Raw genomic sequence first — 21,443 nt, 5'->3', positions numbered from 1 at the left:
AGAGGTGTCTTATTTATGTAAGTATTTCTTAATGTGTGCCTACAACAGCATAAGAAATGTCTGTTTCTGTCCATCTTTCACTGCCTACTCCCCCTCTTCCCCTTGTCCTCTCCACAATTCAAATGTTTAGCCTTAGTTCATCCTCACAGCAAGGAATGGATTAAGCAGAATTACTTACTGCTATGCCAATTAAGGAGGAATTAATTACAACTTTGCCTCCTGTCCCTCTAAGGCTGCAAGTTTGTCTACCAAAACAAATCTGAATGTAGCTAAGTGGAGGGCTGCAAACACTCAGGAGGACGCAGGTACTAAGTTTTCCTCTTGCTATATTCAAGCCTCTGGCTGCAGTGGGGTGACTTAACGCAAGTTCTTCTCTCCAGGCAAAAGCGTTGCACAACTGAGCTGCTGTACTCCTTGGTACTTCAATTCCCCGGGCGTGTAAAAGGGGACAGTAATAATACCTATTTGTCAGCGGCATTGTGCAAGTTAATCCCTTAATATTTGTAAAGCACCTTGAGATCTTAGCACAGAGGGCACAATAGAAGTACGAAGTGTTATCATCATTGTAATAAATTGGGGCATGTTCCAATTAGACTGTTTCTAGAGAAATCTCTCTGGACTTTGACTCAGGACGTCTTTGGCTTCTGGAGTTACATATACACTGTCCAAACCAAAAAATTGGAAAGCTACCCAAGACTTTTTTCTTCAGCAGACCATTTCTTTCTCATTTATTTGTTTCTGAAGAAATACTTCTCCATACCACCCACCACCCACATTCACTTCCGGGCTAATTATACTTTGAAAGACAACCAGCATAAAGACGATTATAGCATCCTGAGTCAAGGGAAGGCCTAGTCAAATAAACAGGATAATTTCCCTTGGTCCGTCTCTCACTTTTTTTCCACTGGATGATGAATCCCAAAACCCATATAGCCGTACACCTTAGAAAAGACTAAAACAACCTTTGTTTCCCTTTTTTTCTTCCCTTCTGCCACTCCTGTCCATTTCCAGCTGCACCATCCCCAACCTATAAACTGCCAAACAAACCCTTCTGTTCAAAATGAAGCAATTCCAAATGACCCACCGCCACTACTTAAAAAAAAAAGAAAAAAAAAAATCCGAGAACAAGAACCGAGTGCCCAATATCATGCCACCATCCGTTTACAATGCAAAAAGTAGGACAGAAGGCAGCTAAGTGTCTCTCTCATACAAATGTACTTATGTAAGTAGTTTTCCCCCCTTCCCTTCCTTGCCATTCCTTCTCCCATTCCCTTTTTCACCCCACAACAAGACCGTGGATGTTCTGCAGACAAGCGTTTCACAGTGAGGCTATATCACCTCAAAGAGTTAAAAGCTCCTTTTGACTTTAGCACCTTCTGAAGCGTGTGAGGAGGATGCCTAACCCTGCAAAGTTCTCAGCATTTTCAGCTGCCACAGATTCCAAAAGAAACTTTGGGCACTCCATTTTGAGCTTTACAATATCAGGATAATAAAATACTATTATTTCTTTTTTAATCCTTTTGTGGTGATTTTCTGTAAACCCATACCTTGTGAGTCTAACTGTTCTGCTTTGTTAGTCTGGTACTACCTATTGCATTATAAAAGGACATTCCTGTACAAACAGAATATGACCCTAAATATCTCTTTCTTGCACAGAATAAATGTAATCTTATATATTTGGATGAATCATCACACAAAGCAGAAAGAGACACCCAGAAAAGGGGTACCCCACTGACTTGACCAGAACATCTTTAGAGATGTTTTTGATATAATTGTTCTGAGACTGTATTTTTCTCATAGTCTAGCTTCTTTAACACACCAAAAAGAGCCAGTATGTACCTAAAGCAAAATATTTTAGTTCAGTTCTTTGCCATTATTTATTCTAGTCCATTTGTCACATCTATATAGCTTATATAATTATTGACACAGCTATATGAGTAATAACATGTATCATGCCTCTATCTTCCTGTACACAACTCATAAAAAGAAGAATAGGATAGTTCAGCCAAATGAATAATTATTAAGGGTATACTTTCAAAAACCAGAAATCAATTGTTCATCACAGTAATTGACTGTGGTCATTCATTACTTCTCTGCTGTAGATCCTGCTCTGCTTTACAGGAGACATGTCATAACAACAGGCATTACGAAAATACTGCAGAAGTTTCAACTCTCTAAAAGATAAATACGTTAGACCAGTCTTTTGCAGTGTGTGACAAAAAGGAGATTAAAACAGTCACAGGAAAAAAGAGGATGAAGCAAGCAACAGTGCTAGTTTGCTGGTATAGTGACACCCCGTTCTAATACACCTCTTTTGGGACTTGTTTCTCATACAATCTGGTAACATTTATCACCGGTGCTCTCTTGCAAGTGACTCCTACTAAACATTTAGAGGTTCTGGCTTGATTATCTGAACACGATGGAAGACACCAAATGCAGATGAAGCAGAGTTTTTGAACTGAAGGACTCGCATACCTAGCAGGCATACAAAATTGTCAAAATAGGATAACAAGCAGTTTTATACACCTAGAGCTTTGGAGCATCACAGACATATTGTGTTGCTTTAATTCCATTCCCTTAATAAACTAAAAAAATATAAAAGCCATGATCTAAGCTTTCAGACTTAGTAATGCCCATTAACTAAAAAGGAATTAAAGAAGAAACAAAAATAGGTTGCGTAAACAAAGAGGCAATCAAAAGTTCAAAAATTAATTTCAGACCTCTCAGTCAGCACAGCTGGGAAACCCAGGAGCTTAGCCTGTCCAGCTTAAGTGTGTAAAGGAACAGTATGAATCTCCTTCTATTATGCTGAGTGCCTTACCTCAGGATTAGATGACGAGAGGAAAGAGTCTGTGGTCTTCTTGCCTATCTAGATACTTAGATAGCCTTCAATGACTATGCTATATAACCTGTAAGGTATTACCTACGTCCCACTGTTTATTCTACAACAGTGTCCCGCAGCAATGTTACCTTTTAGTTAATATTGCCTCTATTTCACAGGACAAAAAGAAAATATACATTCTAATTTGGATTATTAGCAATGTAAAATACATCCTACTACCAACCAAATGTAAAACATAAAAGCGATACTAAAAAAAAAAAAGAGGGAACAAACTATACTGAAAGGGCCCCAAATCTATTATTTAATTGATGTCATGTACACCCATTTCAGTTTTGCACAATTGCTTCTTCATTCCCGAAACATGAAATCAGTCCAAGGGGACTCCAAGCTATGCTGTATTTTCCATGTTTCACTTCAATAAAATATTACAAATACGTTACCATGTATCTGGGATTTTTTCTTCAATCATCATAACAAACCAATGTTTTCATAATGTCGCCACAAACCGCAGCTATTACCTCATACAAGAGCACAATGTTTTGGCAATGCAGTGCAAATAGTAGGAACAACTTCACCATCATCTTCCAAAATAGTTCTTTGAACAAATTTCCCAAAAGACAGTAGCAACGAAAGCTCTGCCACTTCATTCCTTCCCTCCACCGTCTTGATGAATGGGAAGAAAGCAGTGAAAAAAGCAGTGCCCTCTCCCATCTCCTTGTTCTAAAAGGCTCTGAATGACAGTCATACACAGCTAAATGACACTGAAGTCAAGAGGAAACACTCCAAAATGTGGACAAATTACATACGTCATTTAACCCGAACGCTCCAGAATAAGGCTTAAGAAAAACGGGCTGTTTAGTATCTGCCCATACCACATGTTCTAACCAAGTCATGGGGAGGGCTGGGGCAACACCTAAATTATATCAAAAACATGAGTAGTACCCCATTTTAATGTGGAAATGACATTGTCAATTACAGCGGAAAAATACGAAGATAAGGTGAAAATTCTTTTGTTAGTGTCCTGATCTTGTATCAAGTCCAAAACCTACAGAACTTCAAAGGAGTCAAAGCCACTCAGAGCCTAAGCAGGTTTGGCCTTTATTTGTGTGTTCAATCTACCATATTTCTTCTCAGACTTTACTCAAAATGGTTTCAAGCAACTTACTGTTAATAAGGATTAAACCTACTTAACTGAAGTATTTCCAGAGATCACATCACTATCAGGCCTGGTTAATGGGTCTTGAAGTCTACAGCAGTGAGGCTGCACTCCTTATATATTCTAACTATGACTATATATTTGCATTCTGGATTCTTTCTCAGTGAAAACCAGTGCATGTAAAATAAATTCCACAGTCCCACATCTTGTATACAAAGGGCATCACACATATCTTGCGACTTAAGCTATTCTCCTGAAATTATCTTAGTCTCACACAATCACACTTCAAACACCCCATATGTCCAGTTTGGTTATTCCTCCTTTAAAAAGCTAATAAATGTAATACTTAGATGCAACTGCATTTCATCTAAAAACAATTATCTGCAGTACTTTGTGCCAGGAAAAGCATCAATAGGAATCATTAACAACACTTCCACTTTATTTTCTCCCCATTTAATGGGCCCAATCCAACACCCAAGTTAAGTCAGTAAGAGCCTTACAATTGTTTTCAGTAGGAGCTGGACAGAGCCTTATGATCATACATGAATGTGGGGCTTGTGCAAGGAGACTGGATGACAAGCATAGCCTCTGTTTATTCACACAACGATACTGCAAAGACAGAGGAAGAACAAACTTCCCCGTGATGTTCCTACTGCCCGGAGCTGCAGAGAAGCCAGCAACAAAAGCTTTGGAGGTGAGGGCCAACAGCGCTCTCTGGACTTAAATCAGTCCTTGTCCTCTTTTCTAAGACTATCAATAAGAGCATCAAACTCATTTGATGAAAACCAGACTGACACAAGGCACTTGGTGCCTGGTGAGAAGCAACTTTTACCTATTACTCTCCTGAAGTGTTTTTAAAAATTTAAAAACACAATACAAGACCCACCCTTGGTGCTACATATACCCTCCTATTCAACGGGATTATTTTCGTCTCAAATTAAAAAGAAGTCATCTGCACAATAGTTCACAATTACAATGCACTTGTATTGCTTTATTGAACTCTACCTGATAAATGGGTCTAAAAATGTAGATCAATTTATTTCAGGCACTCACTTTGATGTTTCATATGGATAAAAATAAGGAAAGAGAAAAACAAGCTCTGATTTTTCTCCCCAAACACCCCTGGAACTGGTATATTTCCAAACAGATGAGATGCATGAGCCAAAGTATTAAAAACATTTAATTGCCCCAAAATACTAAAAGGACACGCAAGTTTTTTGCACTAGGTGACTCACATGCAATTCTTTCACACACAATGTTTTTAATTTCTTTAGGAAAATCATGCACTCTTCCTACACACGCATTCATCCTATCCTCCTGCTTTCAGTGTTAAATATAACATCAAAATCTTTGAAAATACAGATGTTACACAGCCTTTGAAATGTAGGAGCCAAATTCATTCTGGAGACTTTCAAATCTGTACCTAGGGCTTCCTGGAAGGCACAAGCAGCACATAATGCTTCAAGGGATTTCCAAAGTCCTGTATTGACATGTGCTTGATCTCACTTTGCCTCATACACTGGAGCTAGACAGTCAAAGAATCTGGCAGGCTGATATGCTGTAGCCGTTTGGCACCTGCATACTGTGAACCTCATTTTATTTTGGATTATGACAATGACAAGCCACGAAGAGAGCTGAAGGCCAACCTTTGAACCTGGTCATTCATACCCAACTTTAATGCAAATGTAACTGCAACCTGATGGTAACATTGAACTGGCTGAAAATCAGGAGAAGGAGCCACACTAGATCCACCAAGTGCATCCTCCTCTGTGAACCATCCTCTCTCCATCTCAAGCTTTTCGTTAAGTCGGATGTCTAAACCTAATGGGAAGGTGACACAACACAGCAGTTTGTTTAAAACCAACAGAAAGAGACACAACCAGAATTTCAGTGGTGGAAAGAAAAGAAAGAAAAAAAGAAAAAAAAAGAAATAAAAAGAAGGGAGAGAGCAAGGTTTTTGTTCAGTCCTTATTACAAGCATGAGGGAACTTAGCCTTAACAGTGTAAGTCAAATTAAACAGTTCAGGGACCTGGCTTGAAAGCTGCTATTTTAATAAAAAGGGGGACAATTAGCAGGTTGTTTAAAACTGTAGCTGCACTCTCGTACCACTCTGCCTCCTCCTTCTCCCAACCCTCCCTCCCACACCACCAACTGCCATCTCAAATCTACCTCGCCATGCACTCACTCCGGAACTCCCTTCCAACCACAGTGGATTGGAGGAATCTACAGAAAATAAACTGACAATAAATATTACTATATTACCCAAAGGGAGGAGGAGGAGAAGCAAAGAAAATGACCAAATTGTTGACATTGGTCAAGGAGACTTTCCCCTCTAAAATTTCCAAGAACACGAGGGCCGAATAGCAAAGGTTTCATTATGAATCCGCTCATAGTGTTTCTTACAGAATTTCTTCTCATCCATCCCTGAATACAGGAGCTTATTCTCATACAATCATTAATGCTGAACAGCAGATAGGCTGCTGTTTCGCACTCCTGAAGAAACCCACTTTATGGGATGCAACACGAAGAACTGTTTCACTAATAAGATGGTTAAGTAACGTCAGTAGAGTTGCTACAGTAAGGCATGGTGACACAGCAGCTGGAGAACTGGCTTTCTTGCTTTCCCTTAGGATCAACACTTAAAGGGCCTCCGAATTTTCTGAAGTTTAATAAGTTTAATTGTTTTAATCTCTACCTGTGAGAATAACAGTGCTCCCCATAAAAATGTAGAAAGCGTGCCCGACTGCTTGTGGGGAGAAAGTGAAAGGAGAAGAGCTGAGGAAGGAAGAGACAGGACAGGAATAATAGAGGGCTGCAAGTCTATTAGCTTGTTAGGGCTATAACCTGAATACTGTTAAGGCTTATTTCACGTACATTTTTTTAAAAAGTCAGATTTTTGTTGTCCATACATTGTGATTCACCTAAAACTATGCAGAAGCTTTTAAGTTTCCAGTATTATCATAATATTATCCACAGAGATCCAGCTTTATCTTTCTTTCATCATCTCGGATGTTCTCCACAAAAGGACAGACTCAGGCAAATAAAACGTAATAGTTAAAAGCAGCACTTTCTCAAGACCACGTAACATAGAGAAAAGGAAGTATTTATAAAATGAAAGCGTAAATAACAATTAGTCCTTTTATTCACCCTCCTGACATCTCAGAAGCAAACAATCCAGCCCTACTTTTAAATGAAAAGTACATTTATTGAGAAAAGCATCCAGCAACATTATGATCTGACATAAGCAGCTCTCTAGACACAGCAGCAAGGAACCTTTAGCCCTGTCCAAAGGTGTTAACAATGCAGTACTAATGTGACACGGCACTAAATGGATGGCCAAACACAGAGGCTTTGTTACACGCAGGAGGTTGCATTTTCGTCATCTTTTTCCAAATGTGCACCTAAGGGAAAATACTATCAAACCCTTTCAAAGAAGAAAAGCAAAGAAGAAACACATTTTGTCCTGCATATTTTAAGGATAAATCTAGCAAAGGCAAAGAAATAATACCTAAATTGCTAACAAAGAGTGAAAGCTCCCAAGATGTTTGATTTTTTGTATGGTGCCTTTTCTTCTGCTTAACCTATTAAGAGTAAAACATGGACTGGCCAGAGTATCAAATTAATACATACTCAAATCTTCTCCTAACTTTCAATTTTTTTTTTTAATATTTCATGAATAGGCTTTTACCAAAGATTTCGGTCACTCTCATTCATTCTAAACCTTTAAACAGATGAATTGGGTCAAAATTATTGTATTATATGCCTGTAATTTATGCTATCAACTTTGCTTTCCACCACTGCACCACTAAAGGAAAACAGCGGTCCTGATTCAAAGCTGTAAATTCAGATCAAATGGGAAAGTGTTAAATTCAGAAGGGCTTTTGGTCCATTAACTTCCATGCTGATTTGACACGCTCTGCAGTGCTTGGGCAACAGACTCTGCTATACAACGTATTCCTAAGCAAACAGTGCTTTGTGTCATAAACCATCTGGGGTGTCAGTTCTAAGGGCCACTCATCTAAACTCCTCTGATACACTTGGAAAGGCTGAGGTGCAGAACAGAAACTTTTCTTCACTACAGAATCCCTTTTGCAAGGGTAAGGAGACGCTGCCGTCGGAGGAACGACGGAAGGCACAACATTTTCGCTAAGGCAGTTTTTTCATTATTCCACTGAAGAAAACCATTGGATACACAACCTTTCTAAAAACACTGTGATTTTTTTAAGGTACCAATAAAAGTGATACCATTCATAACCTGGACAGTGCTCCCTTTCATATCAGAGCCTATAGTTACAAAGCTAAGTGCCAAGCAGATGGTTGAAATCTGTTTTGTTATAAAAAGTGTGTGCGCACACGCGGTTTTTTTAGATTGAGTTCTTTGTATTCATATTCAGGCCTAGGTTCTAGCCATCAAAACACTGGCACTGAAGCAATCATTAGCAGCATTTTAGACAACTGGCAACTAAGGTATTCGCAGTTCTCCACAAAATGTTCAGCAAATATCTCCCAAATGTATAATTAAGGCAAAAGATCATCTTCTTAAATTGGTATCAGTGCTTTGGATGGCCTTTCAACAGACTGCACATGTATGTAAAAAGCTATTTTATTTATCTTCTTTTTTAAATAATGTTCTAACTTCTATTATGCTCTAATTTTTTATAGCTGCTTTTAAAAATACAGGCTTCCATGTCAGACTCTACCCAACTATAACAGCCGCAACTTTATGCATCTTGTTTTCATCTTTCTAATAAACATCAAGAAGGAAATTCTATAAACCATTTTAATAATAAGGCTCTCTCTTTCTTATTTGCTAACCATTTAGTTTATTTAATATTAAAATATAAGATAGGCTATGCTGCTCTGGAGGAATCAGCTCCAGACGAGGGCAGTGAGCCCTCCAAGAATCCACTGAATCTGCTGCTGTTACACCAGACAACCCATGGCAAGTCACCTCAGTTGCAGGTACCTCAGTCAACTCATTTGTAAGTAGGTTGTTTATTACCACAAACAGCAAAACCAGAAATGCTTACCAGCATGGGGCTCTGCTGTCTGCCTGGGGTTCTCATGGAATCTGGGAACTGGTGACAATAATTTGCCTGGTGACAAATTAACAGAGGTCACACTTTTGACAACTGAGGTTATCAAACAAATGTATATTTGGAAGAATGCATTTTTGTGCAGCAGTCTCACTTAAGACCTTGGTGGCCACAAGTGGGAATTACTACCTTAGGAAACACACAGTTTCAAAACAAAGATTGATTTTGTGTACAGTGCCAAGTCCACTAAGGCCCAGATGTTAGCCCTGGCAGAATTCAGGTACATTTTCCTCACCGCCGTTTTGATCATTCTAATCTGCCAGGGATACAAGTTGTTTAGGAGGAACAGATAGTTAATATGTCTTAACACCAACACAGAACTTCTGAAATCTACAGATCTGCAGAAGCCTGCAGAAATCTCTCCTGATGCATTAGAAATTCTGGTGGTATTGCAACTGATGGAAGTTTGTTGCAGATTAAGAAAAGTCAGGCTTCTGCTCAGTGATCTCCTCCGAGTCACCATTTCATGCCATCCTGGTTTACTGGGGTGAAAAACGTCAGCCTTTTTCATAGAGTTGAGCAGAACATTAATTAATTAGGCCTACATTTTTAGGACCTGACACTGAACTTCAGTGCCACCGAGTCCAAACACCCAGAATGAATGGGCACCTTTTTAAATGACGCCTTGACTGACCCTATCACAAAATAGGTCTTTGTGAACACACTGATGAATAACTACTACTGAAATACTATGGAACATGCCTGATTATAATCCATTATCTTGAAAGTAGTCTCCCTCTTGAAAAGCTTATCAAAGAAAATATCTTAATAGCTCTGTAGCATATTCATATTCTGTAGCATATTCATATGCTACAGAGATCAAATCCACCCAGGACTCCTTAGTTTATACCCACTTCCTCAACAGCATGTGGCAAGAGAGGCAACACAGAGACCAAATCTAAATCTACCTGCAGACCCCAATGATTCAGCTCTACTTTTACTGAGCGTACAGTTGGAAATGAGAAAAAAATACTAAAACAGATTAGAAGAACTTTTAACATGAATAAGAAAATAATTCCTCCCTTTTAATAAGCCTGTATAATTTCCTTCATTTTGGATCTCTGTCACACATTTAAAAAACAAATGTCAAATATGCGGGTAAGAATCACAATGCGTTTTGTGTTCTGCAACGTGGTTTTTGATTTTAAGCTAGTTGGTTTGCTCACTGTGGCTGCCTACATTGCTGCTTTCAGTAGAGTCTGTTCCTCGCATTAATACTCTCCATGTGAAGAATTTTTTCCTGGACTCCCCTAGTGCCTGGTCCTTCGGTTATAAAACATATGACAGCTCTTGTATATATGGCTGAAGATGTTAATTGTTCTCCAGGATAAAACCTTTACCTGACTGCTAGTAACACAGACTGTCTCTTAATTTACTGCTTAAACACTGCTGGTGCTGCTACCTAACTCCAGTTCTCCGAACTTGCCTCCAGGTAGGGAGTTAGTTTAGAAGCACGCTCAGACAATTGCAGGGGCTACAGCCAGTATTCCCTCCCAGCCCTAACCAATGCGGCTGGGGCTGTAAATATTTCTGTACTTTGTATTATTAATTATACTCCAAAGTCCCTATTTTACATATTCAGGTAATTCAAATATTACAGTTCATCTTGCTAGAACGAGACCTTTAGAAATTATAATTGGACAGACAGAAGTCTGTAGTTTGCAGTTCTTAGCATCTCAAGAAGGAAAAGAAGGGTCTTGAGGTTCAAAAACAGGACTAGCAGTCAGTATCTCTACTTTTTATACCCACCCATGCAAATTATTTTGTGACACCGTCCCTCAGTTTTCTCATCTATAGGTTAAGGCTAATCTTGCTTTTCAATCTAAAGAGCACAGAAATCTTCATGATTTGTATATTAATGCTTCCCAAATGCTCTGAATTCCTAATCAAAAGACTTTATAGGAAGTATGAATCTATTATTAATATTATCAGTACTTCTAACAGTAAAGCGACTTCTACATACCTATGTGTAGAAAACATACAGAGAGAGAACACACGCACATATATTGCTCACTTTATAAATTCTAAAGTATGGCTTCAGGACTGAAATCTCATTCATGAACCATGCTAGGGATCTTTTACCTACTCTCTGTTTCTGAATTTTCCCCATACAAAGACACATTGATATTACTCTAAGCTCTAAGCACAAAGGCTGCTCTGTGGAATGGAAAGAAACCTTCTTTTTTGTGTTTGTACAGTGACGAGCATAATGGGGTCCTGATTCAGGATGCTCGCACTCTACAAAAACACACTAAATCAATGACACTAATACACATGCAGATTATCTATAAAAGAGATGCATGGCATACTTGAGAGTTGCACAGTATTTTTCCCATACTTTGCATGGTATTTCATGCAAACACCATAGCCTAATACGGTTTCCTGAGTCACACAATTAATTTCAGAGTCTAGGCAAGAACAGCAAAAGTGAGCAGAACTTACAAAACATAAGCAAAGGACGAGAGCCTTCCACTGAGAAATTCGGCCAAATTCTGATCACAGTTGCAAAACCAGAATCAACTCAATGTTCATATGGTTTCGACAAAGATGAGAATCAACAGCCTTCTTTACAACACACTGACCATAAATACCTACTTAAATCTGCAAAACCCATGAGCAAAAGACAAACCAAAGGCTGAACCTGAAGAGAGAGATGTATTTTCTAAGTCCCTGTGATCTTCAAACTCAAAAGCCTGGATATTTTTAACAGACATGGAAAGGAAACCTATTTGGCTTTACTCAGCAACTGCAGAAGGAAACTGTACTAAAAGAATAATGTTGCATGTTCTGTTTTCATTTGATTTCATTTAGCCTTTCAGTTCTATTTCAGTTTTGTTTCATTTAGCCTATTTTTTTTTAAATAATCATCATGTTTTGGTGATTCACATTTCACACCAGCATAGGAACAAGTCATGTAAATACAACACAACAAAATGACCCAGTTTGTTAATAGACATGCCAAATGGGTAAGAACATCCTTTCCTCCGCCCTTACCAACCATCACCTTCCCACACATCTCATTTCTATCCAAAAAAGCCTCTGCCCCAGTGAGGCCACAGCATCAAAATTTAGGGAGAAAACCCTATGAATAGAAACTTGACTAAACCTTTGGAGAAAATGTTTTCAGTCTTGTTTAACAAAGTGAATGTAATGAGGCCGCTAAGGGAATTTCTCTGAAAACAGAAGACTTCTCTACAGTTGAATACAGCCTGAGCAGTGCTACAGCAAGCCCATACCCCCTCCCGGCACAAAGCTCTGCCTCAACCCTAACTCAGGCAGGCCACCCCAAAAGGTGAGAAGACACCGCACACTTCATGCCCTTCATTAAACATTCTCTCTTGAAACAAGGAACACCTCAAAATTATAAAAATTGTATGCAGAGGCACTTTGGTCTTTCCGACTCTGATGAATTTTAGTCACATCAAACTCTATTAAAGCGCAGTCCCTTTAGGATTCCCAATGAACTGAAGATAACACAACTTAACACAACCCAGTAAACGGACATACCAAACTATAGAGAACAAACACGAATGCGTCTGTACATATGGGTACACACACTCTTCAGATTTATTTTTTTTTAGGCTCATAGTTTTAATTGGCCAAAAAAGTTTGGTGAAATCTTTTCATGTAACTATGGTAAAAAAGGAATAACAAAATTAAAAATTGTTTGGAACCACTAACATTTTCCTTGCTCCTGGTCTTATGCTATGTATTGAGTTGGGTTGGCAACTCCAGCTCACTGTCAGATACATTATCTTTGCCCATGCCCAACCTGCAAGATGAATGAATCAAACATGGGGCATTTTTTCACTGCCGCATTCTTAACAAAAAAACAAAAAAACAAACAAACAAAAAAGACAAGCTCAGCACCAAAGAAACCAAGAGGATGACAAACTGCATGGGTTTCTCTTTACATAAACTACATTCCTAGGTCTTTCTTCTCTAGAGCTACAAAGGTTCATGAAGAACATTAGATGTAGACAATGGTCTTAACTATGTAAGAATAACACATGCCCACACACACACAGAGTTCCTCACCACTAACAGAACTCTGATTATTCAGACAAGAAAATTAAATTTCTATTCACTCTGTTTATATTTTTGCCCCCCAAAGTAATAGAATTATCTTAAGACTAGTAAGACAGAAACAAATACGTAGTAATAAGACTATAATACAACCACACAGAAAAATTAGCACTAAGGTAACATTTTATGATATATTTAGATCAAATAGCACGCAGACACCCACATCCTAGGGAAAAAACCAAAACACAATGAAGACAGTCAATATGAACTTGAGAAAACACAAAACCAGAAGTACGTGGTAGAACAAAATAAAATAAAATTATTATAGATCTCAAAGAGCAGTTGCCGACACGAATTTCCATACTTGATCCTTCCAAAAAAAAAAAAAAAAGGTACAAAAAGGAAATCTGGAATACCAAACCTAAATTTTAAAAATAGCAAATATAATTACAATTTGAGAAATGAGAAATGTTACCTGATTAATCCCACAATACTTCTAAGGGAAACAAGGTCAAAGCCATTCCAAACTTTCAAAATGAGCCCCAAGCTTTTTCTCATTTTCACCTCAACTCTCAGAGTTCTACAAGTCAAAATTAATATCAACACATTGAATATTTTTTTTCTTAAACAAGGTGACAAAAGGACAAGTTGAAGAGAAGTGCCATGCCAGATCAAAAATAGGGGGTAGGCAAATGCTTGCAAATTTATTTCAACACAAAACAAAGAAACAAACAGCCCCCCCCAATACCATGGGCAGCACCTCTAACACTCCTGAACTTCATATTAACATCTAATGATTCTAGCAACCCGTCTTTCTCTTTTCCTTCTTTCTTTTTCTGTCTAAAAAATAAAAAAAATTGCATCCAACCTAAAAAAAGACAGACAGCTTCTCTGAATTACCACTGCACATCTCACAATTTCCATTCACTCCTCACATCCTTTTCAAGTACCACGGTCCCTGCAAGCAGCGCTCACCAAAATTCTTCCAAAATCTTGTCGAGATGCGCTCTCTCCCAACAACTACTGCGCGCAGAACTTCACACTGTCACGAGGACATGTGGGCTCAGGAACAACTTTCAGAGACTCCTGGCTTCTCAGGCTGGCAAAGGCTGGGCTCGGCACGGAGGTGACAAGCGGCGTCTCTCGAGCGGAGGCTGCAGCGCGCAGGGCTCCCCGCTGCACCCCTGGCGGCTGCTGGCCACAGGCTGAGCCCGGCCACGGCCCCAGGCGAGGCGCAAGCCACTTGGACCAAGTCAGCCCCTCGGTGGGGTGTGGGAGAGGTGGGACGCGTGGCAGACCGCAGGCTAGCATCATAACCCTCAGCAAAGGCGTGGGTGAAAACTTTATGGCCGCTGACGGCAGCGGGGGTTCGCCAGGGGGTCTGCGGGAGGAGATGGGAAAGGTACGTACGCCGTAAATCCCCGTCAGGTACAGAGCGCGCAACTGCTCGCCCTTGCCCGCCGCCCAAAGCCGAAAGCTCAAGAGAAAAATGCAACCCATTTCAAAAGTTTGAGAAGTAAGTTCTGGTTTAGGTAATACAATAATGCGATGAGGATTTGCTTAATTGGCAGCACAGCTTTTAACATACTCAAATACAACAATTTTACCTTTTGTAGGAAGTACAGGAGACGTTGTTACAAATTTTCCAAGTTAGATAAAAATCCACAGATACTTTAAAAGGGAAAAGCGCTTTGCTTCTAAGGATGCTACTTGTTAAACAAACTCCTTGCCATCAGCAGAGACGTACTATAGCTATTGATTAATTGCTGCGAGCACTTCTTTTCTCTTGACTACAGTAGCAGAATTCACAGGCATTGAATATTTCCAGTGCGTATAGGTGCAACATGACAACATGTTTTTCCCCCTCCACTTACGAGTTAATTATGCTATAACCAGGCCTGAGTAAGAAATGAATAAAAATAATTAAAAAAAAAAAAAGCCAAGAGGATGTCAAACTGACTTCTGCAAGAGTTGTGAAGGCAGAGGTATCTGACACACAAGCATGCAGGTATCCTATTCAACATTAAGAGGTCTTTTTAAGTACAGTGTGAAAAGCATGTGAAGAAACTATAAATCTGCCTTGGGAGGAGATACTCTCTTTCCTGTATAAATATTGTAAAAGTGTATTTTATACAGCTATAGATATATCACATTACACAGACACGTATGCCTATCCTATCAGGGAGCTTCACATTAAAGTAACTCAATCAGATACTATACGCCTCCTAAATGATAAAGCCATAAATGCTTGTTAAAAGCTCCCTGAGAAGTAGTAAATATTGTGTAAACTAGCTATATATTTAAGATCTCTGGACAGCAAGAGAAGGAAAAACAATTCCTCTCCTATCTAAAGGTACCAATCAAACACACCATGCACATAAACATCGCAAGATGCTTGGTGGGAGAGTGTGTGTATGTGTTTGTGTGTGTTTTAATTAACTCCTTGAATGCATATGATGAGCCAGCCACCCAGAATTAGTAATGCCAAACTCCCGATTTGATTCAAATGCAATGAATACAACAGTCGAATTGTGCGGGCTGGTGTGTCACTCATCAGCTCTCTCATTTGGGCTTTTGCCTTCCAAGTCTAGTTCACAATTTCAGCAACTGGTAAATTATTGAGATGTTCATTAAAATCCATAATCTGTAACAGTCAACTTCTTCCTCGCTAAGCATAAGCACAACAAATGAAATTAGTGCACGCAGGACATTAATGAGTAGTCTGCAAATGCATTAATTCCTTCAGCCTTGTCTCAGAGAAATAAAATCATATTAATTTTCGTCACCGCAAAAAAACACTATCTGAAACTTTTAACTGGCACTGTGTTTATTCTTCAGATCCGAGACCCCTAGACCCACAAATGTAAGCAATAGAGTCCTTTTCTCAAAACATCTCAGTGGAAGGTAAAAGCTATTCAGCCCGATATTAAAGAAATCTCATTGTTTTCTTTTAAATGAAGGAATAATCACTCTTACTTCTACAGGTAGCTTTTACGAGAGTGGGACATCATTCTGAGCAAGCCGGTTAATAGAAAGGTATTATTCTTTCTCTAAAATTCTCAGCAAACGCAGCAGAAGAATAAAGCTTTTAGGGTAACTTTAGCTAAGAAAAGCACTTAGGAATACGCAAAGTTTCCTTTTAGGAAAATGATTTCTCCATTTGACAGTGTTGGTACAACCCCAAAATAAATTCAGTGGGAGTCTGAAATGACTCGTGCAGTGCAGCAGTGAAGCAGCTAAGTATATTTTTTTCCTCCCAGCAGAGGCTTGCTTTACATCCTTGAGCCTTTCCTTTCTACAAGCTAGTCACTAGCACGGAGAACGTTTCGAGTGCACAGAACTGGTGACTGTAAATGTTAAACTTGTTCTACTGTCCCCATGCCCAAGCTCCCATCCACGGCCTTTTGTCTTTTCTAGCTCTTCCTTTTTTCCTACGGAAGCACTAACCCATCCTTCTTTCTTCCATAAACATTGCATACCTCTTTACCTTGAACTGTCACTTTAAAAATAAAAAAAAAAAAAGAAGAAGAAAAGAATGAAAAAGAGAAAGAGAAAGGATGTCACTCTGTCCGGATGCCTAGCGTAGCCTTTCTCTCGGTCTGCAGAGAAATGTAAATATGCAGTAATTAATTTGGGTTTAAGAACATTCCATACGCTAGGGACATTGTTAAGCAGTCACTTTATCTATTTTTCATTTATCAGATTTTATTAAGACATTAAAACTTTATGTTGGGCATTTCTGAGATTTTATCATTCTGTAAATTTCACAGCTGTCCACAATGGTTCTGGCTGCATTCTCTCTACCTTTTCCTCAATGAAGTAAACTTTCGTTCTAGTGTGGCCATACTTGTTATATTTAAGTATAATGACCCGTCTTAAAAAAAAACCAAAAACCAAAAACAAACCAAACCCAAACAACAACAGAGTTATTCTTTTCGAGACATTTAAAGCAAATTCAGAGTGCCACAGGTACATCACAAAGTACATCCCAGAAGTTATCCTTTCCCTGTGTAACAAACGGAACAGATTCCAGTTATAATTTCTTCCTTCTGCAAACATCATCCCCCTCAGCGTACGCATTCTGATGCTCCTCTCAATCAAGCAGCTGAACCGCCACAAACAGAAATAAAGACATGCAAGTAACTTCTCAAGAAAGGACGAAAACCCTCACATTTTTGGTATGGTAATTAATTATACATGCTAATTCACAAAACCTACTGCAATTTACTAGTGATGCTGAATGAATTAATGAATGTTTATTCATCTGACACTGAGGACCATTTTCATTTCAAGTGTGTATCGCAAATGCCCCCTGATAATGGCCACAGACACACAAGAGAAGTCCCCTTGGTTCAGATCCCTTCAGTTGGGGTGACTGAAAGTTTCTGAACTGTTTGCAGTTTACCGGGATACACTGAAACATCACGGGAAAGACGACAGGGAGAGAAGAACCACCTCCTGAAATATATACAGACACTCTGAGATCTGAACTGCAAACAACTTCGCTTGATAAATCTTTACCTCCTTGTAATTTGCTATTCAAGTTTAAAAGGGAATAGTGGGAGATGGATAGTACTGACAAATCTGAAGTCGGTCATGCAGCTACGACATGCTGGACCCCAGCAACTGCAGAAATGTGCTCCAAGAGCTGTGTTTACTGAGAATCTGAGAAAAAACCTGCCATAAACGTCTAAAAAAACAATCATCTGTGCATCGTGCATACATACACACGTGAACTCTGTGAACATGTGTGTGTCTGAGGGTCTGTGCATCTCTCTGTAAGAGAAACTGTGTCCTCATGGCTGTTTTCTGGTAAACACACATATATTACATGGACAGTATCTACTCTGTGTATGTGTGTGTAACTATAGTCAAACACACACAATGTAAACAAATGGTAATGATTAACAGAGATATTGGTTTGTATTACCAATTTCAACTGCAGAGGGAAAATTGTAAAAAGAAAAAAAAAAATATTATATGTCCCGAGGTTTGTTTTTATTGCTTCCCATTTCTACTGCTTGCTATTATCTGCATAGCAAAAGGAGAGCAGCGTATTGATTATTTAACTAGAATGTTTACAAGAGCAAACCTGGGATCTCTGAAAATGAAACGTATGCATAAGGGGGGGGGGGGAGAGTAAAGAAGCTCATTCTATTTCTCAGCAATACGTTTTGTCCAAAATTATTTGTTTATCTATAAAAATTATATAAATATATATTTAGAACGCAGAGAGACTTCAGATTAAAAAAAAAAAGGTCCCCCAACAGGAAAATGAAAGGACTTCATTCTGCTTCACAGAGTTTGCAAGTATTCTGTTGATCACAAAGTTCAAAGAATAATCAAAATAGTTTGCTTACGGATTTCTATGTATAATCTTAGTGAAGCATATGAAATACTCAAATCTATTAATTGTATGAACAAGGCAAATGCATGATCGTGATGCTAGATCAGATTCGACACCAGAAACAGTAACGGTTTCCTCAGGTAGTTGAACTAAATTAATACAATGCACGTGAACAAAACCAATTTTGTTCTATTATTGTAATGATAACAACCCAAAGAAAAACGCAAAGTATTCCAAGTAAGTCTGGAAAATTAATTGTATTAAAGACGACCTTGGAGCAGTGCAACCATGCCAATTCTACTTTCTAGTAAGGAAGTGTTCTAGTCGCAGAACGAGGATTGAAAGCGTTAAAATAGTTCTTTTCTGCGTTTCCCAATTTTATTTTTCTCCGATCTTTTAATTCAAGCGTTCTTTCCTGTCCTTTCTCTGCATGCGTGTTCCTCAGCCCACTTAAAATGTTTTTATCTTGCCTTCTTTCCTATGCCTTTACTATCAAATTCAGTAGGTTTGAACGATGAACAGCTTGACTTAGCATATTTTTAACCAGCTGGTCTAGCACCTAGCTTGTATTGCATAGTCAGATACAACCAAATGTTTATACAGGAGGTAGCTTTCACGAAGATGAGAAAAACCTAAGTAACGCGCATCCTGGCGTTCTTTTATTTACCGCTTAGAAATTAAAGTTTGGATTGTTTACTGCATCCGCACAAGGGACTATTAATAACCTTTAAAAATGAAGCCGGAGGGGAGGGATGCCGGATCATCAATGGACGTGCATACAAGCGCCTGAGAAAACATTTCAAAACCTCTTAGGAGTGCCAGATCATATGAAATAGGGACTAAACTCCCGGAAGGTCACAAGCCGTTGCCAGTGACAGCAAAAACTTAATTCCAGGCAGGGAAGGCTCCTGCTTCGGGCAGGGGGAGACGGGCGCGTCTACGTCATACCCAAACCCCGCTCGTCATACCCAAACCCTGCTCTTGACACTCCGCGAGAGAGGCGACGGCCAAAACTTGGAGGCAAGAGTTTCACTTTTTTCTTCCCCCCCCCCCCCGGGCAGAAGGATGTTCTCCTGACGGAGGGCCGGGATGTTAACTTGCCTAAAAATAATCGCTCCTGCTGGATCAACAAAAGGTCATGTGCTCGGCGGAGCGCCTTCCCAAGTTTGACGGGAGGGTGAGGTTGGAAGTGGAACCCCCCCACCTCGCCCGCCGCCGGGCATCCTCTGTCGCCCGGGGAGTCCCCGGGCAGGGGCGGGGAGGTGCTGCCGAGGGAGGCACCTCGCTCCGTGTGCCTCGGCGGGCCGGTTCGGGCGGGCTGCAGGAGGGCACGGCAGCCTCCCAGGCAGCAGAACAAAGCTGCGCGCCGCGGGCGCACCGCCGGGGCGGCCGGGCGAGGGGCGAGGGGGCTCCTCCGCCCCGCCCCGCCCCCACCCCACGCCCGGCTAGCTGACACGCCGCTTGAATAGCCAAGGTAACGCTCGGGGGGTGGGGGGGCACACCGGGGGGGAGCATCTCCCCGGCCTGCCGCCAAGCGCCGGAGTTGCGCGCCCGTCCCCGTGTGTCTGTGTGCGAGCCTGCACCGCGGGCAGCCGATCCGCGCACACGCGCGCAAAGACGCGTGCTCATATAAATAAATTAAAAAAACCCAACAACAACAAACAAACCACAAAACAGAACAAAAAAAAAGGGGGGGGAAAAAGACGACACCACCCCCCCCCCCCAAGGCAAAAGGCAGCGGCCCCCCCGCCCCAACAACTCGACTCACCTTTCAAACTCCTGAGGTAAATCAGGGTCAGTTAGCATGCTGGAAAAGCACAATTTCCCTTTGTCACAGCAGCCACCTATGGTCGCCTCCAACTGAACCTGTCAAGTGAGTCCAAACCTTCTAAACCGATTGATTTTCTCTCTCTCTCTCTCTCCCTCTCTCTCTCTCTCCCTCCCTCCCTCCCGCTCCCTCCCTCCCTCCCTCCCTCCCGGCTCGCTCGCTCTGAGCGAGGACTCCTTGACCAGTCTCTTAAAGGGGCAGCGCGCCTCGCAGCAGGCTGCTCGCACAGCTCCCCCCACAGCGGCGCGGCGCGCCGCGGCTGCGAGGCACCGGGCGACCTCAGGGTGCCTGTCCTCCCCTTTTAATTCTGCTCGCCCGCCGCCGCCAAACGGGAAAAGTCAACTCGTTCCATGTCCTCAAACCCGGGGGGGGGATAAATAAGGGGGAGGGAAAAAAAAAAGCCCGACAATCCACCTAAACCGGCAAACTAGGAGCAAATCCCCTGCGCTGAGGAAGATCAGTGGAGAAAGATGATAAAACAAGAGCAGACTGATTAAATTGAAACAGTTATCAACTCTCTGGGAGTTGAAATAAGGGAGAAAAGATTAGACACATAAAAATGTTACCAAAGGCATTTGTGCTCTGAAGAATTTTCATTCCTTTCTCTCCCCCCTCCCTCTCTGCTCTCTCGCTTTCTCTCTCCCTCTTTCTCTCTCTTTGGGGAGGGGAAAAAAAAAAAAGAAAAAAAGAAAAAAAAAACACCCCGCACAACAATCAGGCATTGTTCTGAGGGAAGAAAAGCAACTTTGACAGATTGAAATATAGCAGAGGCCCCTTCAAGGAAACCTGTAAACAACTTGTCACTCACTCTGTCGGTCTCACTGTTAGCTCTTGCTTTCCACAAAGTGCTGCGAACCGTCCTGGCAACAAACCCAAAGTTTCCTCAGCTCCAAACTCCATCAAACAGCCCTGTTGTGTGCAAGGGAAAAGGTAGCCACATGCCAAAACAGCGGGCGCGCACACACACACGCACAAACAACAACAAAAATAAACTTTCCGTTCGTCTGCTGGGGCTTTTCTTGTTTCCTTTTGCCCCCTCCCCGTTTTTTCCCCCCTCTGGGCGAGCAAGGGGAGTCCCTCCGCGGCAGATCTCTCTAATTTCCCCTGCCCAGACAGCCCCCGATAACGAGGCGGGCGAAGCGCGGCT

The 21,443-nt window shown here is 40.7% G+C and overlaps 1 protein-coding gene across 24 annotated transcripts in view; it reads right to left on the bottom strand.

The window, feature by feature from the left end:
- Window positions 1-21,443, bottom strand: part of SOX5 (SRY-box transcription factor 5) — a 721,637-nt gene that overhangs the window by 276,902 nt on the left and 423,292 nt on the right. For 2 of the 24 annotated variants that reach the window (XM_072874717.1, XM_072874954.1), the window contains exon 1: window positions 20,237-20,369. The exons of the other annotated variants lie outside the window; for them this stretch is intronic. In XM_072874717.1, the coding sequence (XP_072730818.1) occupies window positions 20,237-20,274 (38 nt within the window). In that variant the 5' untranslated portion in view covers window positions 20,275-20,369. Of the gene's footprint in view, window positions 1-20,236; window positions 20,370-21,443 lie in introns of those variants that run through there. 24 annotated transcript variants of the gene reach the window in all.

This window comes from Ciconia boyciana, chromosome 1 (assembly GCF_034638445.1).
Source record: "Ciconia boyciana chromosome 1, ASM3463844v1, whole genome shotgun sequence".
Taxonomy (NCBI): domain Eukaryota; kingdom Metazoa; phylum Chordata; class Aves; order Ciconiiformes; family Ciconiidae; genus Ciconia; species Ciconia boyciana.
The sequence above is the reverse complement of the archived record's forward strand: the minus strand, read 5'-3'. Positions and strand labels throughout refer to the sequence as shown.